The following is a 27,731-nucleotide window of genomic DNA, read 5'->3' on the forward strand; positions in this document are numbered from 1 at the left end:
AACAACACCAGAATCCCCAAAATCTCCACACATGGTATTATGGTCAGATGTTACCCATTGCTGAGGATATTGTAAAAACTGCTACTCTTAATGACTCTGAGAGTTTTGCCATCCTAAAAACATCCCCAGTCTTTAAATGTAGGACCTTTCCGTGAGAATAGGAATCCTTCTGCAGTAGCATCATTCCCACAACAGCATAGAAAAATGGTGAAATATTGAGCTCTGACCTCTTTGACTAAATGTGTTTTATTGTTTGTTTAAAGGTCCAATGCAGCCTTTTTAATCGCAATATAAAATAATTTCAGGGTAGCAATGAAGTTCCTTAATTTGATTTCAATATAAATGGTAAAAAAGAAACAACTTCTTAGCAAAGAGCACTTTCTCAAGCAAGAATTTTGCCAGACTGTCTGGGAGTGGTCTGAATGGAGAGAACTTAACATCAGCTGAAATCGGCAGAGCGGGTTGGAGCTCTCTTTCTTAATGGTCTAACTCATTTTATACCAGGCAGGCCAAAACTCCATCCCACCAAAACAGGCTGAAATTTCAGGCGTTTTTTTCAAACTGCTCTCGCATGAAAAGGCAATTATCATTTTCACTACTTTACAGTATTATTCCAACCTCATCAGGAAATATATGTAAAACCAGGGAAGTCACGTTTTGGAGTGCACTGGACCTTTAAAGAATTGGCAGGAACTATATGAAATTGTTCGTGACAATTGAAGCTGCACTTCAATTATCCCAAAAAATTATAGTTGATGCTGTTTTAAAAAAGAAGTATGTGATGAACATCCGTTGTGCTCTCAATGCTTGTAAAACAATTCTAAAATATTATGTAAGTGCAATAACTTACTGTACTATAGTAACTCACACAAAATATATATGAGAACATGAACACAAGTAAAAGTATACCATCATTATTAAAAAGCCGTACAATATAGCTTAAAGCCACAAAAACCTTTCAAAATACTTGGAAACTCAACAAACCAAGAACACCCACCCCCTTCAGAAGGATCACTCAAAAACCAACCCACAAGTATCTCACAAAGATAACGCAAAACTTTACATCAAATTAGTAACATTTCATGGGTCTTTGTAAATTACTGTAAATCAGTCCAATTTACATACAAAAAAAATGTTTTTACATGCACACACAACACACAGTTTTATATTATAAGTATTTACTTATTTTTATTGCCCTGCTTCAGTAGTATTAAAAATGATAGGGGTCGTGTGAAAGGTGACATCATCACCGAGGGACAGACTGGGACCCCTGCAGGCTACAACAGGATGAGCTGATATACAAGCTGTTTCGCAATGACTTAAATTCTGCATATCTGATCAGTTAAGGCCCTAAGGCAAGCTGTGCCTCGATTAGGGTAGATGAAAAAGTGAACATTTACATAATAACCTGTGATTCATCCAAGAAGGCTTCATATGGGCTTGTACGTTTCTGCAGTCTTTAACACTGAGCTTTTGATTTTGTCCTTTTCAATCAATAGAGAACTGCAGATAACAGAACATGTCTATAAATAAAGAAATTAACATGTTTTCAAAAACATGACGAAAACGGTAAACAAATGAACTGTGTCGACCTGAGCTTCATGTGTGTTTGAGCTCTGAGAAGCACCCAACCCAGCACTATAAACCCTACAAGCCCTAGTCAGAGACAGCTATAGGCCAACCTGAAGCACAGGGCCACTGGCGGCTCTGTCTGTTCTGTCACACAATCCCAGAAAGAATCCCTGTCCACAGATGTCCCAGTGTTAATTAAAAAGGCTGCAGCCTGGCTGTGCGGCTGTGTATGGCCATAGTGCCGGAGGGGCAGGCATTCGGCCAGAGGAGCGAGAGGGAGAGCCCTAGTGCAGTGTGGGGGCTTCTTTGAAAATGGAGCCATGACAGCTGAGGGGAAGCATGTGCGAGGCATGTTTGTTTTGCATTTATCCCCTGAGCACAGCTGTGTGCACTGTCCTTTTCCTAGAACACCGGAACGCCGTGGCCCGTTCGCCCTCCCAGCAACCCCTTAGAGCGGCCTATGAGAGCAGAGGGGCCCCATCTCCAGATCTCAGAGGAGCACCTCCAACCACTGAGAGACAAGCCATGTTGTCAGCAGTATGTTCATGCATTAGACTTGAACTGCCATGTAAAACTGGATCCAATCTGAGTTGTCATTTGGAAAGGGTTTCTGATCCACTGTTTGTAGATGTTGACAGTTCATCCTGGATCGTACATAACACTATATCCTAGCAGAGCTACCTAATGTAGATGTTGACAGTTCATCCTGGATCGTACATAACACTATATCCTAGCAGAGCTACCTAGTGTAGATGCTGACAGTTCATCCTGGATCGTACATAACACTATATCCTAGCAGAGCTACCTAGTGTAGATGCTGACAGTTCATCCTGGATCGTACATAACACTATATCCTAGTAGAGCTACCTAGTGTAGATGCTGACAGTTCATCCTGGATCGTACATAACACTATATCCTAGCAGAGCTACCTAGTGTAGATGCTGACAGTTCATCCTGGATCGTACATAACACTATATCCTAGCAGAGCTACCTAGTGTAGATGTTGACAGTTCATCCTGGATCGTACATAACACTATATCCTAGCAGAGCTACCTAGTGTAGATGTTGACAGTTCATCCTGGATCGTACATAACACTATATCCTAGCAGAGCTACCTAGTGTAGATGTTGACAGTTCATCCTGGATCGTACATAACACTATATCCTAGCAGAGCTACCTAGTGTAGATGCTGACAGTTCATCCTGGATCGTACATAACACTATATCCTAGCAGAGCTACCTAGTGTAGATGTTGACAGTTCATCCTGGATCGTACATAACACTATATCCTAGAAGAGCTACCTAGTGTAGATGCTGACAGTTCATCCTGGATCGTACATAACACTATATCCTAGCAGAGCTACCTAGTGTAGATGTTGACAGTTCATCCTGGATCGTACATAACACTATATCCTAGCAGAGCTACCTAGTGTAGATGTTGACAGTTCATCCTGGATCGTACATAACACTATATCCTAGCAGAGCTACCTAGTGTAGATGTTGACAGTTCATCCTGGATCGTACATAACACTATATCCTAGCAGAGCTACCTAGTGTAGATGTTGACAGTTCATCCTGGATCGTACATAACACTATATCCTAGCAGAGCTACCTAGTGTAGATGTTGACAGTTCATCCTGGATCGTACATAACACTATATCCTAGCAGAGCTACCTAGTGTAGATGCTGACAGTTCATCCTGGATCGTACATAACACTATATCCTAGCAGAGCTACCTAGTGTAGATGTTGACAGTTCATCCTGGATCGTACATAACACTATATCCTAGCAGAGCTACCTAGTGTAGATGCTGACAGTTCATCCTGGATCGTACATAACACTATATCCTAGCAGAGCTACCTAGTGTAGATGTTGACAGTTCATCCTGGATCGTACATAACACTATATCCTAGAAGAGCTACCTAGTGTAGATGCTGACAGTTCATCCTGGATCGTACATAACACTATATCCTAGCAGAGCTACCTAGTGTAGATGTTGACAGTTCATCCTGGATCGTACATAACACTATATCCTAGCAGAGCTACCTAGTGTAGATGTTGACAGTTCATCCTGGATCGTACATAACACTATATCCTAGCAGAGCTACCTAGTGTAGATGTTGACAGTTCATCCTGGATCGTACATAACACTATATCCTAGCAGAGCTACCTAGTGTAGATGTTGACAGTTCATCCTGGATCGTACATAACACTATATCCTAGCAGAGCTACCTAGTGTAGATGTTGACAGTTCATCCTGGATCGTACATAACACTATATCCTAGCAGAGCTACCTAGTGTAGATGCTGACAGTTCATCCTGGATCGTACATAACACTATATCCTAGCAGAGCTACCTAGTGTAGATGTTGACAGTTCATCCTGGATCGTACATAACACTATATCCTAGCAGAGCTACCTAGTGTAGATGCTGACAGTTCATCCTGGATCGTACATAACACTATATCCTAGCAGAGCTACCGAGTGAAAGGGGAAATAATGAGGCTTGTGTTACGGAATTAGAAATGGATTCTCTGCTTAAGGTGCATGGGGTATCATATTTGGCTTCAAATCTATGAGTACTTTTGTTTTGACTTGATCCAAATGGGAACCTTGGGCAAACAGAAAGCCCATAATGCATAAGATGATGGAACACGTCTAGTATTTCTGTCACCTCCGCAAATCGTGACATGGAGCCATCGAAAGCACAGATGCCAGTTTGCCCCCCGCATTGTTCCATGTCCACACTGAGGTGAAGGGGGGGTGAGGCTTTGCATGAAAAGAGACAGTGGTCAACATTGATGGCGTTAGTCAGCATTTTATTACCCCCCTCAATAACTGTATAATCTACAAAAACTGCATAATCTGTATAATCTACACGGCCTCTCTGCTTTTCAAGGCTGCCGCTGGGTGTTATCTCTGGCAATGGGACTGGAGGGCACTTTTCCTGTAACTCCCTAGGTGGAAATGTGAGGTGAGGAAATGCCAAGGGAGGAAATGGCATGTCCACTTTGAATCTCCTCCTGCAAACAGAGCTGAGCCTGTCTGGTGCTCTCAGACCTGTAGGCCCCAGCAGGCCTGCTGTGCCTCTCTCTCATACTCACACACACCACTTCCTCATCCCCATCCATCTCTGGCTCAGTGACTGTCCATCAGCGGTGCAAGTAGGCCTCTCTGTCTGCCCGCACTTAAACAAACCTGGATTGATATCTGACATTTAAGTGTTGGAAGGTAGCACCAACCTAAAGTATGCTAGTGCTGACCATGCATACCAGAAACAGTAAGCTACCTTTGAAATGGTTTACGTCTTTCCCAAACTGAAGAATATGACTGATTTTATCAGCATTCTTTCAGTTAGTCTGACAGAGATGGATCGGCTTTGGGCTTGACCGTTACCTACACCCCTCTCCTTGAAGTGAAGCTGACCAAAATGACCTTAGGAAACCCAAATGGACACACAGACCCAAATCAGGCCAAATGTATGTAAATATGTGAATATCAGTTTGCAGTTTATGTGGTTAGTTGCATTCACACACAGTCTGACAGAAAGGGACAAGGGATTCTGTGACAAAACCAGGATCAAAATGAATTAAAAATACACACAACATTTAAATACCGGAAAACAAGAAAGTATAATGACACCTGAACAGAAAAAGCTTTGTTGACTCTCACTAGCAGGTGTGTTAGCAGACGCATCTCAATATCTGTACAAACAGCATTACCTGTATTAACTGAATAAGTGCAGGGATTGGTTCAAATCTAATCCGCTTTTTTTGTTATTTTTGTTGTGTTATAGTTTATAGCTACTGTATAACCAGCACATTGTTTCCAACAAGCAACCAATTAATTTGTCTCTTCAAGGATAGGTCTGATTCTTGATTTCCTGCGTCTTACCTCAAGCTTTGACTACCTGACTGACTAACTGTTGTTCATCTCTGATGTCCACTGGTCTCTCCCATCAGAGACACAAAGAAGAAGAAGTTCACTGTCCAGATTTGTTAGTCTCTTTTCTCTCCTCTTCAGCAATTTGCTATGGCTTTTATGGCTTTTATCATCATTATTATTTTAGATTATCAATATTTCTGTTATAGTAGCACAGACTGGCCCCCCCTCTCTGCTTTGGCTTGGTTTGGACGTGGTGGGGTTCCAAGAGGCCCCTGTCCTGCTGCTGTTGAGGCATCATGTTGCCCAGGAGATGGCTGCACTGTGCTCCTTGGCCTTCATACGCAAGGCGGCGATGCTGGAGGACTTGCGGTCTGGGTCCATGCTGTTCAGATCGTACCCGTTGATCCCTGACCCCATGCCAGGACCCCCAAACAGGCTGCCCATGTGTGTCTGTCCCATGTGACCCCCAGGGTTCGGGACGCCCAGGAAGTCTGATACGCCGCTGCCGGAGTGAGGGTGAGGGGTCATACAGGATGTGACTGAGTCACAGGGCACTACACAGCCTGGTACAGGAGACGCTCCGCTGCCGCCACCGATCCATGATGGGTTCTGTATCTGAAACGCAGAGAGAGGACAGGGTCTCTTTAAATACCAAAACTATGTGGGTGAGTCAGTGCTTCCTTTTTTCAGACACCCTCTGTGGACTGAATATGATTATTGCAGAATGAAGGATGTGGTGTGTGTTTGACATCCTGTTTACAAACAAAAGAACCAACCTAGGATACTAATGCAATACAGCACAAGTTGTAAAATTATTTATTGTCATGTTTTGCTTCTTCAGTGATGTTCATCAGTCTACAACGCTCACCCCCCCAACAAATGGTTAACTTGTGCACCAGCTTCCACTTGTCTCTTCCTTGGTATTTCGCCTGGCGCGCTCAATTGCCTAAAGATGAGGTGACCTTTTATGGTAAAACACTTTACAAATAGGCTATGAAGATCAACAAGACTATGATACCCACCATCGGCTGTCAAATCGACTTGAATAATTCATTAACCTATCAACTCTGTGGAGCAACGTTCACATCATAGTCTACTTGTCCATAGCCTGATATTTGAACGTTGAAAACCCTATTGGAGTGCTGCTGCAGGTCGGTACATAAGTTGAAGGGAAAGACATTTCCCTCCTACCTCAGTCCTTCAACACCTTGCCTGGCTGTCTTAGAAATCTCCATGCTTCCTGTCACCCTCCTCCACGGACAGAGAGAGAGAGCTGCGGTGGTCAGGGAGCTGATAGGGATGTGGGAGTGGGGGTGTTTGAGACGGGGGGACGGGGTAGTGCTGCTGGAAGCTTGCATGGAGTGGCCAGATGTGCACAGAGCTGCATTCCATAGCATCACACACACACACCTGCCCTCTGACCCTCTGTGCAGATGAATAATACATGGGGGGGGGGGGGGTTTCTCTGGGTCTATGTGAGGGTGTGTCTGGCCTGTCACTGGAGCCAGCCTGACCTCACTCTCTGGGGGGCAGACAGAGAGAGGAGAGAACAGGAAGGGGAGCTGCCTCATCTGGGCCTGCTGATCTGTGTATCACAGAGAAAGGCCTCCCCCTCAGCTTGAACTGCTCTCTCAAATCATTTGTCTGTAACACCCAGAAGATGTAAGTAACCCCACTCTCTGCTCCTCCAAGACCTACCTCACCTCTCCACCATGACAGCTGATGGCTGGTGAGCGTTTTGGCACAAACGGTTGCTGTGTTTCATCCAAGTAGGTGCCACTCATTGGTGGTGGTTGAGGAGAGCTTCCTCCTTACTATGTAAGCATTTTGTTTGAGCATTTGAAAAAACACTATATATAGTTGAAGTCGGAAGTTTACATACACCTTAGCCAAATACATTTGAACTCAGTTTTACCCAATTCCTGACATTTAATCAAAGTAAAAATTCCCTGTCTTAGGTCAGTTAGGATCACCACTTTATTGTAAGAATGTGAAATGTGAAATGAATAATAATAGTAGAGAGAATGATTTATTTCAGCTTTTATTTCTTTCATCACATTCCCAGTGGGTCAGAAGTTTACATACACTCAATTAGTATTTGGTAGCATTGCATTTAAATTGTTTAACTAGGGTCAAACATTTCATGTAGCCTCCCACATGCTTCCTGTGAATGTTGGCCCATTCCTCCTGACAGAGTTGGTGTAACTGAGTCAGGTTTGGAGGCCTGCTTGCTCGCCTACACTTTTTCAGTTCTGCCCACAAATGTTCTATAGGATTGAGGTCAGGGCTTTGTGATGGCCACTCCAATACCTTGACTTTGTTGTCCTTAAGCCATTTTGCCACAACTTTGGAAGTATGCTTGGGGTCATTGTCCATTTGGAAGACCCATTTGGACCAAGCTTTAACTTCCTGACTCTTGAGATGTTGCTTCAATATATCCACATCATTTTCTGTCCTCATGATGCCATCTATTTTGTGAAGTGCACTAGTCCCTCCTGCAGCAAAGCACCCCACAAAATGATGCTGCCACCCCTGTGCTTCATGGTTGGGATGGTTTTCTTTGGCTTGAAAGACTCCCCCTTTTCCTCCAAACATAACAATGGCCATTATGGCGAAACAGTTCTATTTTTGTTTCATCAGACCAGAGGAGATTTCTCCAAAAAGTACAATCTTTGTCCCCATGTGCATTTGCAAACTGTGGTCTGGATTTTTTATGGTGGTTATGGAGCAGGGGCTTCTTCCTTGCTGATTGGCCTTTCAGGTTATGTCGATATAGGACTCGTTTTACTGTGGATATAGATACTTTTGTACCGGTTTCCTCCAGCATCTTCACAAGGTCCTTTACTGTTGTTCTGGGATTGATTTGCATTTTTCACACCAAAGTACATTCACAGAACATGTCTCCTTCCTGAGCGGTATGATGGCTGCGTGGTCCCATGGTGTTTATACTTGCATACTATTGTTTGTACAGATGAATGTGGTATCTTCAGGCATTTGGAAATTGCTCCCAAGGATGAACCAGACTTGTGGAGGTCTACAATTTTTTCTGAGGTCTTGGCTGATTTCATTTGATTTTCCCATGATATCAAGCAAAGAGGCACTGAGTTTGAAGGTTGATCTTGAATTACATCTACAGGTACACCTCCAATTGACTCAAATGTTGTCAATTAGCCTATCAGAAGCTTCTAAAGCCATGACATATTTTTCTGGAATTTTCCAAGCTGTTTAGTCAACTTAGTCAACTTCGTGTATGTAAACTTCTGACCCACTGGAATTGTGATACAGTGAATTATAAGTGAAATAATCTGTCTGTAAACAATTGTTGGAAAAATTACTTGTGTCATGCACAAAGTAGATGTCCTAACCAACTTGCCAAAACTAGTTTGTTAATTAACAAGAAATCTGTGGAGTGGTTGAAAAACGAGTGTTAATGATTCCAACCTAAGTGTATGTAAACTTCCGACTTCAACTGTAAATACATTGAATTACTGTATTATTTATTATAATTATTACCTGTGCATAGTTCTCAGGTCTGGCTAGAAGAGGCAGCTCGTATGCCGTGGAGAAGTGTGTCCTGACCTGCTGCATCTGACCAAAGCGCTCCCTCTTCCTCCATTTGGCTCGGCGATTCTGGAACCACACCTGCTGGGCAAAGGTCAGGACTGAGTCACATAGTCACATAAGATCCATAGATACATATAGTAAAACATTTTGAGCATAGTTCAAAACTGAAAGAAGAATATAGTCAGTCATACATTTTTTCCCTGAACATCCAATAGAACTAAAATAATATGTAGGCCTACAGTATAATATACAAAGCACATAACTTGCACAAACATTGTTGTGATTATAATTGTGGTGCTGTTCTGTGTCTGTTGGCTGTAAGGGGAGGAAAGAGACTGCCATGTGTCTCTCAAGCCTGGGGCTCAGTGAGGCTGGGTGAACTGTGAGCAAGCACTGTACAGCAGCATGGTCTGGCACCTGAGAAACAGTCCAGGAACCTCCAGGGTTGGCCTGGCAGGGGAATCACAGAGAAGGGGACTCTGCCCCTCAGCCCTGGGCCTGGGCCTGTGTGCATGGCTTATTTTTTACTGTCTCCCTCACTCAGAGAGAGCAGAAACCTGGCTGGAGTTTGACATCTGGGGGAGTTGACAGGCCTTGTGAAGGCCTCCTCTGAGTTCCCCTCCTATCAGCGCCATCAGCAGCAGGAGGTTGGGATGGAGGGGGAGATGTGGAGGGGAGTGGGGGAGTTAGTTGGGGCCGGGGCGGAGGTAGTACCGGACCCAGTAAGACTGAAGCATTCAACTTTCCACCACTTCTCAGTAGAATGCCTTTCTGATAGATACAAACAACACTAGTATTTTCTGTATGGAAAAAGGGTTCTGAGGATCACAGCCAAAGCGACTGTTCTATCTGCACAGACATCAACGTGTCGAAACTCTCAGTGGAAAAAAGTGAAAGTATGTGCTGCTCTGTAGATAAAGCAAACTATTCTTAAGCTTATAGTCTCAAAAGCAGCCAGAAATTCCTTTCCCTGTGATCCATCTGACTCTCAGATTAACTCCATCTACTGTATTTATTGATTCGTGAAGTGGAGGCCTATTCAAAGGGGGAGCCCCCCTTTGAGTTTGATCTTGGTTCTGAGGATGAGCCTTTGGTCAATCAGTTTGTGGTTTACACAGCCACTGCCATACAATTTTCCCTCTCTGCAACCAAGTACACACATACACATGCATACGCGCACACACACACACACACACACACACACACACACACACACACACACACACACACACACACACACACACACACGCACACGCACACGCACACACACACTTTCAGAGGTATAATTAAAAGTAGGGTGAAGTAATAAATCCGCTGGTCTGATTCCCTGGGCGGGTGGGCAATTAGAGAGGAGAGGAGAAAGGATCTCTAGGTCTCTAATACAGACAATGTGGAGAGGAGGTTTTTACTTGAGTACTCAAAACAAAACGTTCACAGACCCTTCCCTCCCTTTCTTTGTCTTCTGACAGGAACAGGGCAATTTTCTCATGACAAAAGTGTGCTGTAATTACCTTTGACATCTGAACCTAAAACGGTTGTTTATTGAAAGCATTATTGTGTTTAAATTTCCATCAAAGCTGGTGAAAGTGATCTGAATAGAGTCGGTCTCAGATGGACTTAGGCCTGGCGCCCTCCCCCACACAACGTCATAGGACCTATCTCAGAGCTGGGTAACCTGATATCAGCCTGACTCTGATTGCACTTTATGTCAAGGCACAAAGCACAGAGAGCACTGTCCCTCAGCTTCACATCGTCTGTTTAGAAAGCTTTACTCACTGATTACACTGATACAGGGAATATATGGTCAGGACATGGTATCACAGCATCTTTTGAGAGCACAATAACTAGCCAATTATCCCCCCTTTTTCTTTCTGCACCCCTGACATGACTTCTCTCTCTCCTTGGTAATTTATTCTTTCTTTCTTTCCCTCACTCACACTCTTCCTCTCTTTATAAATCTGAGTGGGGAATTTGGGAAATTGAAAAGTGACATGGGAGAATGTTCAAACCAGAGCTTGTTTTCATTTTATGTTTAATTTCCTGACACCTAAACCCCTGGCTTTCCGATGCTCCCCCTCCAGCCCAGAGGAGCCACACAGATAAGCGAGAAGGACAGCGACGCTCCCTCCTCTCCTCTCCTCTCTTCTCCTCTCTTCTCCTCTCACTGCTGTTATCTGTCTCTTTCCTTCTCTCTCTGTCTTCATGTCTTTCTTTCAACAGTCTCATACAACCCAAATACTCACTAGCTTCTATTGCCCATGAAGCCCCTCTTCAACTACAATGCTAAATTATGTGGAGAAGAGATTGTAAACATTACGCTGTGATAGTTGGATGGACTCACTCCTTGGTTCACCTGCACCTTCTCCCTTTGTGTCTTTTGACAGTGATCCACCAGTAGAGTTGTTGATCATGTTCGGACAGGAAGTATCTATCTACCAACAGATACGGTTTGTTTGTGCTTTCTGTCCGACTTCTCCCTAGACAGGATTTGTTCCGCAGAACTAAGTGTTTGTGTTGTGCTCACTGGGTAGTGACAGTAATTGGTAAAGACGTTGGCAGCTAAAATAGCTTAGAGACTTACTATGAGGCTTTAGTTATGTTCCAGCACAGAGAGAAAGAACACAGAAATGCCAAACTGTCCTGGCAGGGAAGCTGCATGGGGATGCAGCCACTTTGAAGTCAGAGACCAGCTTTGAGGATGGATCATCTGTCACTGCTGTTTCCATCCTATAGCAAGGCCCAAATGGACCTGCAAATAGTACACAATGGTGGTACACAATGACTAAGTATTTCTACCTTGCATAGTTACCCAGCTGTGAGCACAACATCTAATATCATATTTATATTATTTGTTATTATGCTTATTGATGGGTGGCTGTCCTGTTTTATCTTAACTAAGGTCTATAGTTTGGTCCTTAACTCATATTGGCATTTCATGTTGCATTATATACTCCCCATGTCAAACAACGTTCAGCAGCCTCAGAGCTGTGGACTGACAGCAAGGTAGTCTGAGAGACGTGATGTTATTGAAACCCTTGACCTGTGACCTGTAGATGTATCTGGAGTGCAGATGACTCAGAGCTCAACCGACTTCCTCCCTTTGAAACTAGTAGACAGAAAAAACAAACTTTCTCTGGCTAACGTTTATAGTCAGGCAAGTTTACAAGCTCCTCTTGTTCTGTCCTATTAAGTGGACTAAAGAAAAGGGTATTTCGGTTACAATCTGAAAAACACTGCCTTAATTAATTTGGAAATCTATTGACAACCACAAAAATTCTGGTTCTTTGACTGACAAGGCATCTTGTGTCTTTTGTCTTTTTAACTTGAATGGTTTAAGAGGGTCAGTGGGAGAGCTTAGGCAGTAAAGGGCCAAGCTGAACTACCCCTCTTTCTCTCTCTCTCTCTCTCTCTATATATATATATATATATATATATATATAGAGAGAGAGAGAGAGAGAGAGAGAGAGAGAGACAGAGAGAGACAGAGGGAGAGAGAGAGCTCTAGGCGGAATTACAACCCTCTGGCTTCAGGGACTTCCTGGGTTTCACTGTGAGGGGTTTCTGGCCAGCACGTTATATAAAGATCCAGCCTGATCTCATCCCTCAGACTCTTTCACAGAGCACTTGCTCTCTTTACTTTCACATGACGTTTGTATTTACAGATATATGTGTTGGTATTGTACTGTATATCGTGGCATGTTTCCTATGGAATAGTGCATGATGGCTGCTGCGAACCTCACAACTTAACAGAGACTCAGGGGAAGGTTTTCACACCTACCCCCGAGACCACGGGAGGGACACATTCTTCCTGAACAGGATGTTAATGAAAGAAAAACACAATGAATCCAAGGGCATTTGGTAGACTTTGTGTGTGTAGACGTGTGCGTACACGTGTGTGTGTGTGTGTGTGTGTGTGTGTGTGTGTGTGTGTGTGTGTGTGTGTGTGTGTGTGTGTGTGTGTGTGTGTGTGTGTGTGTGTGTGTGTGTGTGTGTGTGTGTGTGTGTGTGTGTGTGTGTGTGTGTGTGTGTGTGTGTGTGTGTGTGTGTGTGAGTGTGTGTCTGTGTCTGTGCTCCGAATGAGGGGAGTCTCATCATCTATCCACCAATGCTGGAATGTGGCAGTAGACATGGACGGATTGTATGTAAATCAAAGGTCACAGGAAGGTTGTATGTTTGCAGCCCCGGCCTGGTTAGCCCCTTGCAGAGCTCAGTTCAGAGGTTCAGAAGTCCAGGGGTTCAGGTGCAGGCTGGGGTTTGGAGCTGAGCAGAACCAAGCGTGTCTCCTCATATGTGGATGAAAGTCTGCTCTCTTGACAGTGAACATATGAGGCCCAGCTCCATCCTCAGCCCCTTGGGGGCCCCTGCCCTGCGTTGGCCCCTACTCCCACATTGCCAAATAAATCTCACTCTCACCCTGGTGGCTTGGTGACGTTATCTCTCCAAAGCCACAGATGTTGAGGGATTAATGTGGTTCTATCCACAGTCTCCAAGTCATTGGCTTTGTCCTGTTTCTGTTCAAGTCCTTTCAGTAACTAACAGCCGCCATCTGATTCGAGAAAGCGTTGGTCCTTGTTCCTGTTTGGCCAGTAAAGGATGCTCAAGTATAGACCTCTACCAATTGTGCTTCTGTTTATAATGGTGATTATAACTGTTATTGATGTGTAATGAAAGGGATACTGCTAGACTGAAGTCCCAGATCTTCACAGGACCTGAGTAAGTAGCGGTTAGCCGTAGAGCTCCTCTCAGGTGAGCCAGTCTTACCTGTACCCGGGCCTCGGTCAGGTCAGTCCGGAGGGCCAGCTGCTCGCGGGCGTACACATCTGGGTAGTGGGTCTTCTGGAAGACCTTCTCCAGCTCCTCCAGTTGGTAGCTGGTGAAGGTGGTGCGGTTACGCCTCTTCTTGCCCTTGTTACTCTCACCCTCGCCCTTGTCCATGGGGCCGGCCATGTCCGAGCCTGGTCGGTCCGAGGGGCCCTTCACGCCTTGATCCTTCACACTCAGGTAGCTGCCGTCCATCCCAGAGGGGTCAGAGTTCGGGGTCAGGTCAGAGTCTGTCAGTCCTGAGCTGTCTTTACCTGGAGAGAGGATGAGAGAAGGAAGGTGTTAGAACACAATATATCTCGTACTGTGATCAATTATTATGGATGTGGTTATTATTGACACCCTGTGTTTTTGGACTGATGTGCAACAGAAAACTAATTTAGAATGTGTTTACAGTATTATATAGCACGAGCACAAGCACCAAATGACTCTTTCAGCATGTTGTTCTTTGAAAGCTCCCTGGCCAGTCAGTTCCAGGTCTGGACTCTGGTTCATGGTGTGGTTAGGAGTGGGGGTGTAAGCTGTGTGACTCCCAGAACACTCCCTCCATACTGCTGCTCATAAATCATGGAAACAGACACCCTGGCAGGCAGTAATTGCAGAATAGTAGAAAATTACAGGTTTTCACATCTCTCTCTCTCCGTATGGTTGGGGTTGGAGTCAGGTCTTACGCTGGGGGAACTCAGGCCTTTAACACAGACGCGTGGTCTGTGGTGTGGCTGCAAGCTGAAGCTCACTTACTAACGAGACTAAACTAACCCGGCAACAAGAGTGTCAGTGGCAATTTGCTGGACGGTAATTTGTAGCGAGGAGAAACACAGTCACAGCAGCCTATCCGTGAAACCTCCGTCAACCTAAAGATCATAAATTCCCATGATGCTGTTTGTGCCAGTGTGTCGTTCGTTCATTATTCCACTACAGTGCCAATCCTCTGTGCCCTTACTGCCCTCCCTGCCTGTGGATCATTAAACTCTCTCCATTACGGCTTCTATTAAGGGGTCTGTTTGGGGTCCTGGGAAGGCAATGTGTTGTCATACTCACTCATATGAACTGCAAACCCTCCCCCTTGGGCTCTAGGCTGTTCAAGGGGGTATAGAATATGGTTTGGGGTCCAAGCCAAACCTCACATCTGCTTCTCAACCCCTCTGCTTGGTGACGTCCCCTCTGGCTCGGTCTAGTGGTGAGTCCAGGCACTACGCTCCCCTCTGTTTAGCTTAGCTCTAAGAGACAGGGAGTTATTTTAGGGAGCCCAGGGTTGGGATGTGCTCATTTCTTATCTGAGGCAGGGGTAAAGCCTTGTCAAGTTAGAGCCAGGGGGTGTAGGTGTGCATGTGAGCTTCTGGTGTGCGTACTGCTTTCAACACAGCAGGGCAGCATGCCCCCCGGCCCTCCACACAGAGCCTTGTTGGGTAATGTGCTGCAAGGTGAGGGGACCTGATAGCGCATCTGATGATACACACACCCTCGCTCCCCCGCCCTACACACCTTTCAAGGACTTGGGTAAATGGAGCCGCATAACAGTCAATGACACCATAAGAAATATAAGCCGTGCTGTAGGATTTGTTTACTTCAGGGGCCACACTTAGGGAAAGCCCCTTTTCCTACCATAACATTGTAATATAGTTGTTCACTTATATCAATCACTGCTGCACTGTTATGTTTCACCCGTCTGATTCTCAAAACCTCCAACTCTCATTCTGTCTGTTATTGTCATACTGTAAGTTAGAGCTTTTCCCTCGGAGGTGGATATGAGGAAAAAGATTACTCCTGGTGTTGGTAAATAATTGTGAGGGTCTGATTTGAGCCGTCTCAGCAGCATGCTCATTCTCTCTGGTTGTGTCCGTTTGCCTTCTCCACGCTGCTGCCGAGCACCCTGGCCACTGTGGACTGTCAGGCAGGCAGCATCTACTGGGGCCCGGGCCCTGGCCAGGGGTATAATGGCTCCCACATTGCCTGCTGCCTGCCCAGGACTGACACATCCTGTTAAGCCTGAGACGAGCGAGCTCAACCTAAATGTAAATCATTTCTAGTTATTCCCTCATCATATGCCCTGTACCGAAGGTCCCAACAAGGCAAAGCCTGTCAGGCTGCTTGAAATCAAGGGCTCTCTGCTGATCAAAGACTCTTGTTTATGCCCTGTGTCATTGATGGTTTTTGGCAGGCGCAGGGTATTGTGACAATCTCCCGCTTGTTATTCATGCGCTGGGCCGTGGCTGTGAGGCAAGGCATTCTCCACTGCCCAAGGTGAACAGCAGTGGGCCCTCCCGGGGGCTGGGCCGTGGCTGCGAGGCAAGGCATTCTCCACTGCCCAAAGTGAACAGCAGTGGGCCCTCCCGGGGGCTGGGCCGTGGCTGTGAGGCAAGGCATTCTCCACTGCCCAAGGTGAACAGCAGTGGGCCCTGCCGGGGGCTGGGCCGTGGCTGTGAGGCAAGGCATTCTCCACTGCCCAAGGTGAACAGCAGTGGGCCCTCCCGGGGCTGGGCCGTGGCTGTGAGGCAAGGCATTCTCCACTGCCCAAGGTGAACAGCAGTGGGCCCTGCCGGGGGCTGGGCCGTGGCTGTGAGGCAAGGCATTCTCCACTGCCCAAGGTGAACAGCAGTGGGCCCTGCCGGGGGCTGGGCCGTGGCTGTGAGGCAAGGCATTCTCCACTGCCCAAGGTGAACAGCAGTGGGCCCTCCCGGGGGCTGGGCCGTGGCTGTGAGGCAAGGCATTCTCCACTGCCCAAGGTGAACAGCAGTGGGCCCTCCCGGGGGCTGGGCCGTGGCTGTGAGGCAAGGCATTCTCCACTGCCCAAGGTGAACAGCAGTGGGCCCTGCCGGGGGCTGGGCCATATGGATGAGGAACATGAGAAAGTCTTACTGCAAATAATGTCAGTCAGGATACCCATGCAGTGGAGGGAGCCCTGAGTGAACACAGCCATTAAAGGCTAATGTTGAATTGTTTCTTCCTGTTAACAGAGTTGAGTTAGTAAAAGACGAATAGAAAGAGATATGCCTGTAGCAAGAAGCCCACTGAGAGTAATTGACATGGAGAGGTCCTTCTGAAATAGCAGAGGTAGTATTTTTGCCATCTCAACTATGGAGGTAAAGAGCTTATCAGTCATCACTAAAAGTAGTCATCACTAAAGTATTTCAGAAATACAGCATCATTAAATCAAATCAAATTGTATTTGTCACATACACATGTTTAGCAGATGTTATTGCGGGTGTAGCAAAATGCTTGTGTTCCTAGCTCCAACAGTGCAGTAATATCTAACAATTCACAACAATACACACAATACACACGACCTAAAAGTAAAATAATGGAATTAAGGAATGTATGAATATTTGGATGAGCAATGTCAGAGTGGCATTCCTGCCTCCATTTCATGATCACTGATTGGGCAGGCATACATTTCCATTTAGCATCATGGTGGATTTTCCTGAAGATAACTGATACTCAGACACTTTCACCTTAGCTGATCGGATTAACAATCATATTTTGGCTTCGTGAAAGTATGATATGTTATATAGTGTATAAAGTAAAGACACTTCTGTCTCTATGCCAGGATATGTTCTGACATGCTGCTGTAATTTATCAGTGGTTACTACCCCCTCTCATTTTCACCTTTCACCTGTTATACAGGTCTAGATCTCAGCATCCCTGATACAACACTTGGAAGCAAGCAGACAATAAACTCCTCAGTCCCTTCTGCTAAAACCTCATAGCGTGTTTCCCATTTAGAGGAATCTGCTCTACAGCAGTGTTCACTGATTTTTTTTCTTTTTGACTTTGGATCCAAGATTCCACATCAGTTCCAATTACAGCTCTCTGACGGAGAGAGGCACGTCTGGAGCCCATTGTTCTTTGTCTGCCTCAACCCTGTTAGAGATCTGACATACCAAGTCTACAGTGACTGTACAACTGCTGTGATCTAAAATTGAAATAGCTTCCCTGTTCCTTTCCAGTTGTATAACAGCTGTCTTATGCTATTTGTATGTTTGTTTAAAGTAAGAAATAATGAGATGTGATACAAAACTGTGGCTGTGTCCAAGTACAGGATAGTTCAGAACTGAAATCTTCATATTATTCTTTACAATGTCAAGGAAACAGAATACTCTACTAAATCAGTCCAGATCTGACCAAGCTGAAACCAAGAGGGTCTGAAAGCAGAGTTCATCAGTGGGTGAGAGAGAAGAGGGGTGAGGTTGAACCAGAGAACTAATTGGCAGTTTAACCCTAGCAGTATTTACACCTGCCTGCAGAGCAACACAGGGTCTTGTAAACCCTTTTTAATAGCATCTACATTTCCCCACAAAAAAATGTGTTCAAACGTAATTTTATATTCTGCACTGTAAGTCGTTTAAAAAGTTGTGTCCACAGAAAATGTCAAAATAGGAAAAAAGATGGTTACATTAGAGTAATAGATATGATCATCATAGCAGCTATGCTATGAGGGGTGAATGACTATAGTTCCTGCCCTTGGATATCCGTGCTGGACCCCTTAAAGTTAGCAAGGGTCAGACCTTCACTGGGGACAGACGTTAAGTCGCTGTCAAAAATGAGAAGGGAACATCAAAGTGTAATTTAACTGGCAGTAAAGCGACAGGTCGCCTCCCCAGCCTCTTTATTGAAAAGGTTGGCTAGGGTCAGCTCACAGCATTTAAAAGAAACACTATAAATTAGACACCCTGCAGTGACTGAGAGCGATTAATGACAAAATATTCCCAAACCTGAAAAAATATCCCTAAATATTATAAAACGTAAATAAAAGAGATTAAGTGTGTGTAGTCTAGGCTTGATAGATCCCTGTTTTGACTGGACCCAGGAAGCAGAGGAAATTTGTGTAAGCTGTTTTCTCTGCTAAGCATTTATTTGTAACTCTAATTTGGTTTGTTTTCCCTTCTTAAAATATGGATTGAATCATAATGGGAAGCTTTGTGCTCTGAAGTCCCGCCATCTCTGTGAAGTCCTCTCTTCCTGCTCGTTCTGCTGGCTGTGAGGCTGTTACATAAAGACAGACACACTAACTAACACAGGTATTGGATGGAGAGACTGACTGGTGTGTTGAGATGTAAACTTTATCATGCCTACACCATGACGAATGAAAAGTGATGTGAGAGACATTGATCCATTTTATTGCAGCCTGTGAGTGTGTCACCACAAGGCATTAGCATGGGGACAGCCTTATTAGCAAGCCCTCTGCCTACACGGCCATTGGCAACACCAGAGCTAATCGCCTACCTAAAGGCAGATGGAGTCGAGTCTCAGTAGTTCTTATAAACCAGTCCTTCTGAAACAATCTTGTTCCTGGTCAGGAGCACCATGACACCACTACGAATAGCACCGCAGTATGTGTAGGCTATGGTGTCAATTGCAGTCATTGAAACAGTTCAAGGTTAGCCTAGGTTGGTGCTCACTAGGCCCATGCCTTTCTCATATCCCTGCTGCCCTCTCATATGCCTGACGCCGCAAACAAATCCTCAGCTAACGGATGAGAACGTTCCATAAGTACCTCTCTGACTAGCTTATAGCTACAGTAGTTTGGGAGCATCTGATAGGTAAGCGTCCACTTTGAAGTCAAACACTGAGAGGGATGATTCATCCCATCAGGCTGCTGTGAGGTGCACACGCTGCGCCAAAAAACAACTGCTATGGGAGCGTATCCATAAAGCCTGAGACACTGATAAATCACCCCTCTCTCTTCAAGGTTCTTTATCTGTCTGAGAGTGTCTCTCAGGCCCTAGAGCATGGCAGGATCTCCAGTAGCCTGAGACTGGGCTAGGGTCTACTCAGTGCCTTTTCCACAGTTTGGCTAGCTCTAAAACAAGGTCAAAACAGTGTTAGACAATTACACATAAGATCAAGGAACAAAGCTCTATTTGTCTTTCTGAAACCAACTTATTAGCATATCTGGAAATACTTTCTCCTGCTCTTATACCCATGTAAATACACAGTAATAACTGAAACAACACGGTAAGTTGTGTTGGAGATATAATACCCAGTGTAATGCAAAGTTCATGCAAAATAATATTTGACTGCGTATGCTGTGGTTTTAACCAGTACTGTACTGAAATGACTAAAAGAAAGAAAGCCTTCATGTTCCAATAGATTTGAGGTTATTTGAATGAGTGCAGAGGGAGACCCCTTGAGAGGGGAAGGCTTCTTAATGTGAGATCCTCTCAGTTTATCTAACAGTTGACGTTATGTTCCCTCCTCCTTTCCCAGTGAGGTCTGAATCTCTCGGGTGATGTTAAAAACCACAATGAAGCAAACACACATTTTACGAGTGCACGGGAATGCCATAATAAAAGACAGGTTGGTCACTGTTCTCTTAGCATCATGTGGATTCCACTTCTGACAATAGCATTGTTATACTGAAGTAAATACAATGTGGAAAGAGCACTAGATTGTCCTTGGTGGTCCAAATTGTTAATCACTTGTAACTAAGCAAAAATGATCATCTGCTTGTGAAATAATATATAATTTCATGAAGGCGTCTTAAAATTCTTTACATCAGCTCCCATGTGAACTTACATAGTACTCTGTCATTAGGAAACACCATGTAAAATAATGTGATTCAATGGGTAGTTTATCGAAAAAAGCAACATGCTTATAATTTCAGTTCTTGTGATGGTTGCCACTGTCCAGGCCAATGGACATGCTAACTTTTTACTGTACTTTAACGTCTGAGAAAATGTATACACAGTAGGTGATATTACAGACTCTAATCTTCTGGGATATTCTTTGTGCTGGACGTCTGATCAGTAAGCATCCTCTGAGGGACTCCACTATGGAGGGTTTAGTTACACAGCAGAGGATCTGACTGCCGGGCTGAGAGAAGGCCTGGAGTACAAGGTTCAATGTAGCCCTGTCACACTCCGGCCGGGCAGATTGAGCCTAATGTAAATTGCTGTGCCAAAATACGAGTTAACTGGTAAAATGATCCTAGGTCCTTGTCACCTCTAGTCATGTCAGCAACATGCTGACGTGTGTCCTGATTCTCCAGGCTTCGCAGCACTTCCATGGCTGGTTTCTATTACCCGCTGCTCATATCAATCAGCACAGAAGGACAGAAAGAAAGGCTCAAATGGTTGTGCTGTACTAAAGACGGTAGAGAGAGAAAGGGCAGCAGATGGGGTGTTGGTGGCTTCAGTCTAGATTGAAAGGATCTCACAGGACAGTTGATTCACACCTTCTGTATCCTCCCTCTCTTTGAGTGAAAACACGATAACACGAAAACACGATTGTAACCGCAACTATGTACCAAATGCTTGTAATGTCACAACAAAGGCTCTTCCTCTCTCCGTCTATAGCTCATGAATAGTTCATGGAAAAGCTCTTGGAATGTTAAAGTAAATAGTGATCTTGACTACAAATGTTGCGAAAATATAATGTACGTTTCTGTTTGGATTATTTTGGGTTTTAGATCGATTCGCTCTGGAGAATTTTGGGGTACAGCTCTTCTAAAAAGGAAAGGAAACCAGAGTTAAAGGTCTCTGTGTCCTGTCCTCAGGGGGGACAGTCAAACACCATAAGAGGAAAACTCCTGTTGCTTCAAGAAAAATACAAAGAGATTGATGTTCCTAGTTTGAAGGTTAAGTTCTCAGTGGGTACACTGACCCCTTTAGACACTGTAGAGAAGCCAATGATAGCTATCTCTGACAATGTGCATTGTTTGTGTGTGTCAAACCAAGTCAAGAAATAATCTATTATTCCCTCTTATTCTATTCTACTATATATTTTCATGTAAAAAAACACAATCCACCAATGTAAAGGCCACCTGTTGTCAGATTTTATCAGGTTGAATTTTGGCCACTCTCCCTGAGATGTTCAGAGCCAGGCCCTAAATATCCTATTACCTGGCGGAGAGGAGTCTGGTTTATGGAGCCTGGAGTCCAGTGGAGTCTACAAGCTTTTATCACTGCATGTAGACCCGGCTAGGAAAGGGACTGCTCTCCCCTACTGCTAATGCACAGACCTTGTATATGTTGTCCCTGAAGTAGCATACTGTTGGTCCAGGGCTGCTGGACCTGAGAGAACCTCAATGTAACTGGACTGATGGGCCGTAGAAAGTGTCCCATTGTTTCATCTTAAGAGGTTTGAATGGAGGAATGGTTGAAACCATGCCATTTGTTACCCTGTACTGTTTTGGAGCAACAGTTTTTTTTACCATAATTCAATGGTGGCTTAGAAAACCTGTTTGAAAATCTAAAGGGTTCCAGCTGTCCTTTACAATTTGGTTGACGAAACAATACAATTCCCTTTGCCTCATTTCTAAGTTGCAGGCACAAAGTATTTGTTTCCTTCCTCTTACAGTACATAAAGATTTGCAAGCACAGTACAGCATGTTAATGTCCACAAAATCAGTCACTGATCCTTTCAGACACTTGCAACCCACCCCATAAACAAATATTGTATTGGTGACATGTTGTGTATTTGTATGCGGCACATGTTTAGCAAGGTTACACAAACCAGTCACCTCTTGGACACGCAGGGACTGCCTGTGCTTACTGGGGGCTGGCCTTTGAATGTATAAAAATAACTGGGGGAGGTGCTGATGTACATCTGAGTCACATTAATGGTGGAGGTCTCCTGTAGTGCTGAGACGTTCTGCTCTTTAACGCTCGCTCTATCTGAGGAGTCATACCTGCGGTCAGGCAAGGCTGCTGCAACGGTGACTTCCACTGTAAAAATGTGCATGGTCTACCCAGCCAGTCTGTGATACCAACTTGGTCCTGGGCCTCCCCTGGGAGCAGTTTTGTTTTTTTGTCATAGCACTACACAGCTGATTCAAATAACCAATGCTCGATGATGACTTGGTTATTTGAATCAACTGTGTTTTGTGCTAAGACAAAAACAAAACATGTGCCCTGAGGGTATCTGTTGTAAAGTATTAGATATGTAAACTTCCTTTTTAGTGGCTCACTTATTGCTTTAATAAGATACATTAGGACAGCATCATTAGTCTAAGTATTATTTATGGCGGTTTGTTTGGGATTAACAGCGGCAATCATTTTCTTTACATCTACCGAGTGTACGACGTTATGTAGACTACAGGTCACTGGCAAGTTCAGCTGAACGCAAAAAGAAACAAACTCCCTTGAAATCTCCCGAAAACAGCGCTGGTATTATCTTCAAAGGACCCCGCCGTGTCTAGCGGGAAATATTGTAAAGACTGTGACTCCAGGAATTTCAGCCTACCTGCTTAAGCCTGATTGAAGTAATAACTCACGAAGTCCCCGTTGAATTACCTGCCATGACTTATACCTGTGGTCGAAACCAATAAGGCTCCCAAGACCAGGTTTAGGGTCTTTAAAACGTGACCCTAAATAAGATCTCGTGAGTGATTATGTGATCTGGTAGGTTTACGGAACATTAAAACTATTCCCCGGACACAAACGCATTCCATTGCAAATATGACCCCGAGTTGATAGGAAAGTGTGACAATGTGTTTGGGTTTTTAGTATAGGCCTATGTGATTCAAACGCACCTTCAAATCGATCATTCAATTTTCAGTCCGTGTCTATACGTTTTCATTAGTGGACTTTGTATATGTCGAGCATTTTCGTAATTTCTTACACGTTTATGTGCAGGCCTAGGCCTGATCTTTTCCGAGCTATATTACGCACGCCTCTCCTGTGAGTCATTACGTACCAAAGGTTAAGCAAGGCCATGACACAGGATTGGAAATTAAATATATGAACAACTGAATATTATTTTTTAACTTGAATAACTTGTAGGCTTAATGTTATAGGCATACCACGTTTGGCGCCCGTGCGTAATGTGCTTAAATGACCAATAGAGAAAAGACTGCACATACGGGTTCAAGTTTGAATCAGAGTATTTACTCATTTATTTCAGGTGAATATTTTCTTGTTCAGAATGATCTAAATATTAGAAGCTATATAATGACTATATAATAGGCAACTTGTTGCTTTTTGAATAATAAAGATGTGCATACGGTAAATTACTTCTAGATGTGCATACGGTAAATTACTTCTGATTCATCATAATATGCTCATATGGTTAACTATTGTTTAACTACTATTAATATTAATATTATTAGTAGTAGTAGTAGTAGTAGTAGTAGTCATATTCCCATAGATTCCCAGCAGTGATCAATCATTCGCATACTCTTGACAAAGCAAGTGTCTGGTGTTCGTATGTTGTTGTCTAAAGTTATTTGATTAAACCAAAGAGATTCGATAACATCTGCACAGCAGACCATCATTAAATCTTATATTGATGGCTATGCTATGTTACGTCACCCGTTTAAACTAATTATGTAGCGAGGAAAACACTGATTGGTTTATGTGCTTTTATTAGGGTTTACAGAAGATCCTATTCTGGCACGTTAGTGGCATGTTTTCAGTGCCCAGCCCTCCTCCGTAACTCAGCTGTAAATACTTAATTATGTAATAATAATAATATTATTACTGTTATGATGATGATAGTCTAGTCATCAACAATAATATAATCTTTATCCTCATTAATATCATCCTGATCCTCATCATGGTAGCCATTAGCCAATAGTAAGAACAGCATGGCAAAGTTTCTTCATGTGTACTTTTTTCTCACGCTAGACCAGACAATTGATCAATGTCTTCTCCTTGACAGCAGTGATTCAGTGCTTTCGCTTTTATATTGACATCTCAACTCGTTATATCCTCTTTGGTTGTGTCCCCATTTTCTCATTTTCACGAAGGACAGGACTCCTGTCGTTTTCACTAGATATTCATTAGAATATCTGTAATAGTGATTCATTAACATGTTTGGTGAAGCCTATACTTTCGTTTAATCGAACCGTTCCCATGCACAGCAGTGCAAATTGATATTAGTATATTGATGAAAATTGTGAAATATTCTAATTTCATTCTATAATTTCAGTAATCTGGCATTTGCTTTTAATTTGGATGTTGTTTGTGTTAGCAGCACTGTCCAGTGTCCATACGGTCACTGTGCATGCAACTTTAGTGTCGGTTTTGTTTTTCTATATATTGATCCGGAAAAACAGAAAACGGATGTTATTGTTATGTTATAAATCAGGTGTAATGGGTATACAATTTCTAAATTACACAGATGGATGGAAAAATACTTATGTTTCCTCACAGATCGCTTGGTTGATTTTCGAGCATGATTAATTAAGGATTTTTGAAATTGTGGGGATTTTTACTTATCCTTGCGCTTAATGTTACCTGTAGCGTCCAATAAACTATCATGTAGTTCGATCATCGTCTATGCACTCTTACTTTTTGTAATAAAACATTTGAAGAATGTGCGTTTAAATGAAGGAACGTTGGACATCTTTGATCTAAATGTAGCCTAAAACTGAGAAAGAATTGGGCCACATTTAATGAAAATGTTTTAGAAGTGAGCTAACTACTCTTTTTTTTATCTAGACAAGTCAGTTAAGAACAAATTCGTATTTACAATGACGGGTTAACTACCTAGTTCAGGGGCAGAACGACACATGTTTTACCTTGTCCGCTCGGGAACTCGATCCACCAACCTTTCGGTTACTGGCCCAAAGCTTTAATCACTAGGCTACCTGCCGCAATTTGTTTATAGAGACTTCGAAACGTGAGACTGACATAATTATTTGGCAGAAAGTCTTAGGCATATTTTGCCTGTATTATAATTGTAGCACTGCTTTAGTCTTGTTGAAGTCAACCATTTTCTTGAGGATTCATGGCCTACGTATCGAATATCATCTGGCTTTGGTCACTGACTTCTCAACCATAAACAACAAATGAATCACTTTTGAAATTTGTAATAACTCCTAAAAAAAATTCTTAGCACTTGTAGCCACTCTCCTGAGAGAGGTTCCATAGAGCTTTTACCGCAGTATTTGATGCTTCCCTCCAGTTCATCATCTGAGAAGCCGCTGTATGTCCGTGGGTTTTCATCTCACCCACAAGTTGCTCGCAGATGGTTAGAGAAAGCGATGGATTTTGCGGTATTTGTGTTAAATTTATAGCATGGGCGTATTTTTCCTGCGCTCAAGATGTGCCCTTTGTTAGACCTCTGCAGAATATTTTCAACATAAAGATATAGTTCGGTTAATCAGTAGAGTGTATTATTTCTTATTAAGAATTAAGAATTGCATGTAGGTATTTTACACATTACATATTAATTTAATGCAACGTAACTGTGGGTTTCGAGTTGCAAAGTTTAAGTTTGTATTTCATTGTAAAATAAACAAATATTTCTTAAGCATTTGTGATCCGTTACATTTTATTGTATGGTCATACAAACATCTATAAGGTCACCAATACCCAAGTCACGATAACGCAACGTTTCTGCAGAGTGCACGTAGGCTATTGTAGGCTAGAGGACTTTACAGTGTTATTTTGTCAGTTCAGAAAATCAGGCTGTTTGATCAGCAATGTTTTAGTTACAATCTCTAATTCACCACAGACTATCAGTTTGGGCAATCATTCTACAAGAATCGGATTATCTTTACCTTGATATCATATAGGTGCCAAAACGTGTGTGTGTGTGGGTGTGTGTATGTCAACGATGGATTCTTAACATTTGCAAACTCCCCCAATATCTATTGCTTATGAGACAATATTGAGTAAGTAGCCTATAGATGTCAAGAGACTAGGGATAATAACAATATTGGTCCGCTGATAAACTATTTCCCATATTTTTCATGCTTGAAAACGTGATAATTCAATTGTCCGATTCAGATTCAGTATTAAGGATTACAATGCAGATTATCGCATTAAATATAGCCTAATTTAATTCAATCGCCAAAGGGAAAACGTGATAGTCGGGAAGGTTATGCCTCTTCGTAATTGTGTTACAGGGGATAGTTGTGGCCGTAATATTGGTAGTAAGTTGTGAAGTCCATCACATTGAGTTTGTAAAGACTCATGCATTGACAAATGTTCATATGCGATTAGTGATATTATCCTAACACCCGGGATGATAGCAGACGTGATTACTTCATTCATTTATTTTATTTTATTATCGGTTTTGGTTATTGGAAGAAATTTCTCAATTTACAGGAAACTGTTTAAGAGGCATGTGGAGACAGGCATAACGTTCCCAACTTTACGAAAATACTCAAAACATCCCTCATAATTGGGGGTATAGTAAGTCAAGTGAACAGATATTTACACAGACCAGTGTTTACAGAACACAAGCACAATTTATGTTGTCATTTGATGCGGTTTCTCCATAAGAGTAAACAATACGGGACACAGGAAATCTCCGTTCGTTCGAAACAGAACTGTGGTTTTACTCACCATAGCAGGGAATGAGCGCTCCGTTGTGTCCGCTTTCTTGGTGCAGTTTGCCTCCTTCGGGGGGGGTTTTGCAAGAAGACCTCTGCATGAAGAGGTGGTATTTGTTAAAGGTGCCTTCCCCAGCGGTGGCATCCAATGACTGACACTCCTGTTGGAATGGGCTCCGAGACTTTTCTCCGTAAGCCTGACCTTTGTTTGGCAGGAAAGTGGGGCTGTATTTGTTGTCACTTACTTGGAATGTCCTAAACGGGTTCGTCGGATGATCCCTACCTTGCGGTGCAGAGGGGCTATAATATGAATCCATGGATGTCATATCGCAGTATGAGACGCACGTCTCGGCGTTCATGCCTAAAAAAAGTTACTGGGAGAAAAAGACTTCCAAACTTTTTTCTTTCTTTCCGTTTTGGAAAGGGAAGCAAACAGATACCCTCACTCTCTCTCCCTCTTCCACATACGGATGAACACACACATACAAACTGTCACGCACACACACATACACTGGCACGGCAGCTGTGTTTGGTTATAAAACGATTCAGATGTTTTCCAGGAACCACTCGCTGACCAAAAGCTAAAAACTCCCCTTAAGGTTTAGACGAGTAACAAAAATGCGTCTTTCTTCAGAAGATGCAACCCAGATCTCCCTGATATACACTACC

General features: G+C 43.5%; 1 protein-coding gene across 1 annotated transcript; it reads right to left on the minus strand.

The window, feature by feature from the left end:
* Positions 1–4,333: 4,333 nt before the first annotated feature.
* On the minus strand, positions 4,334–27,731 carry LOC135550400 (homeobox protein aristaless-like 4). Its single transcript, XM_064981178.1, has 4 exons — positions 27,076–27,731; positions 13,781–14,094; positions 8,969–9,097; positions 4,334–6,070 (listed from the first exon to the last, which is right to left on the minus strand). Exons 1-4 carry the CDS (start codon positions 27,419–27,421, stop codon positions 5,750–5,752), a joined length of 1,110 nt encoding a protein of 369 aa, XP_064837250.1. The 5' UTR covers positions 27,422–27,731; the 3' UTR covers positions 4,334–5,749.

Source organism: Oncorhynchus masou, chromosome 1 (assembly GCF_036934945.1).
Source record: "Oncorhynchus masou masou isolate Uvic2021 chromosome 1, UVic_Omas_1.1, whole genome shotgun sequence".
Lineage (NCBI taxonomy): Eukaryota > Metazoa > Chordata > Actinopteri > Salmoniformes > Salmonidae > Oncorhynchus > Oncorhynchus masou.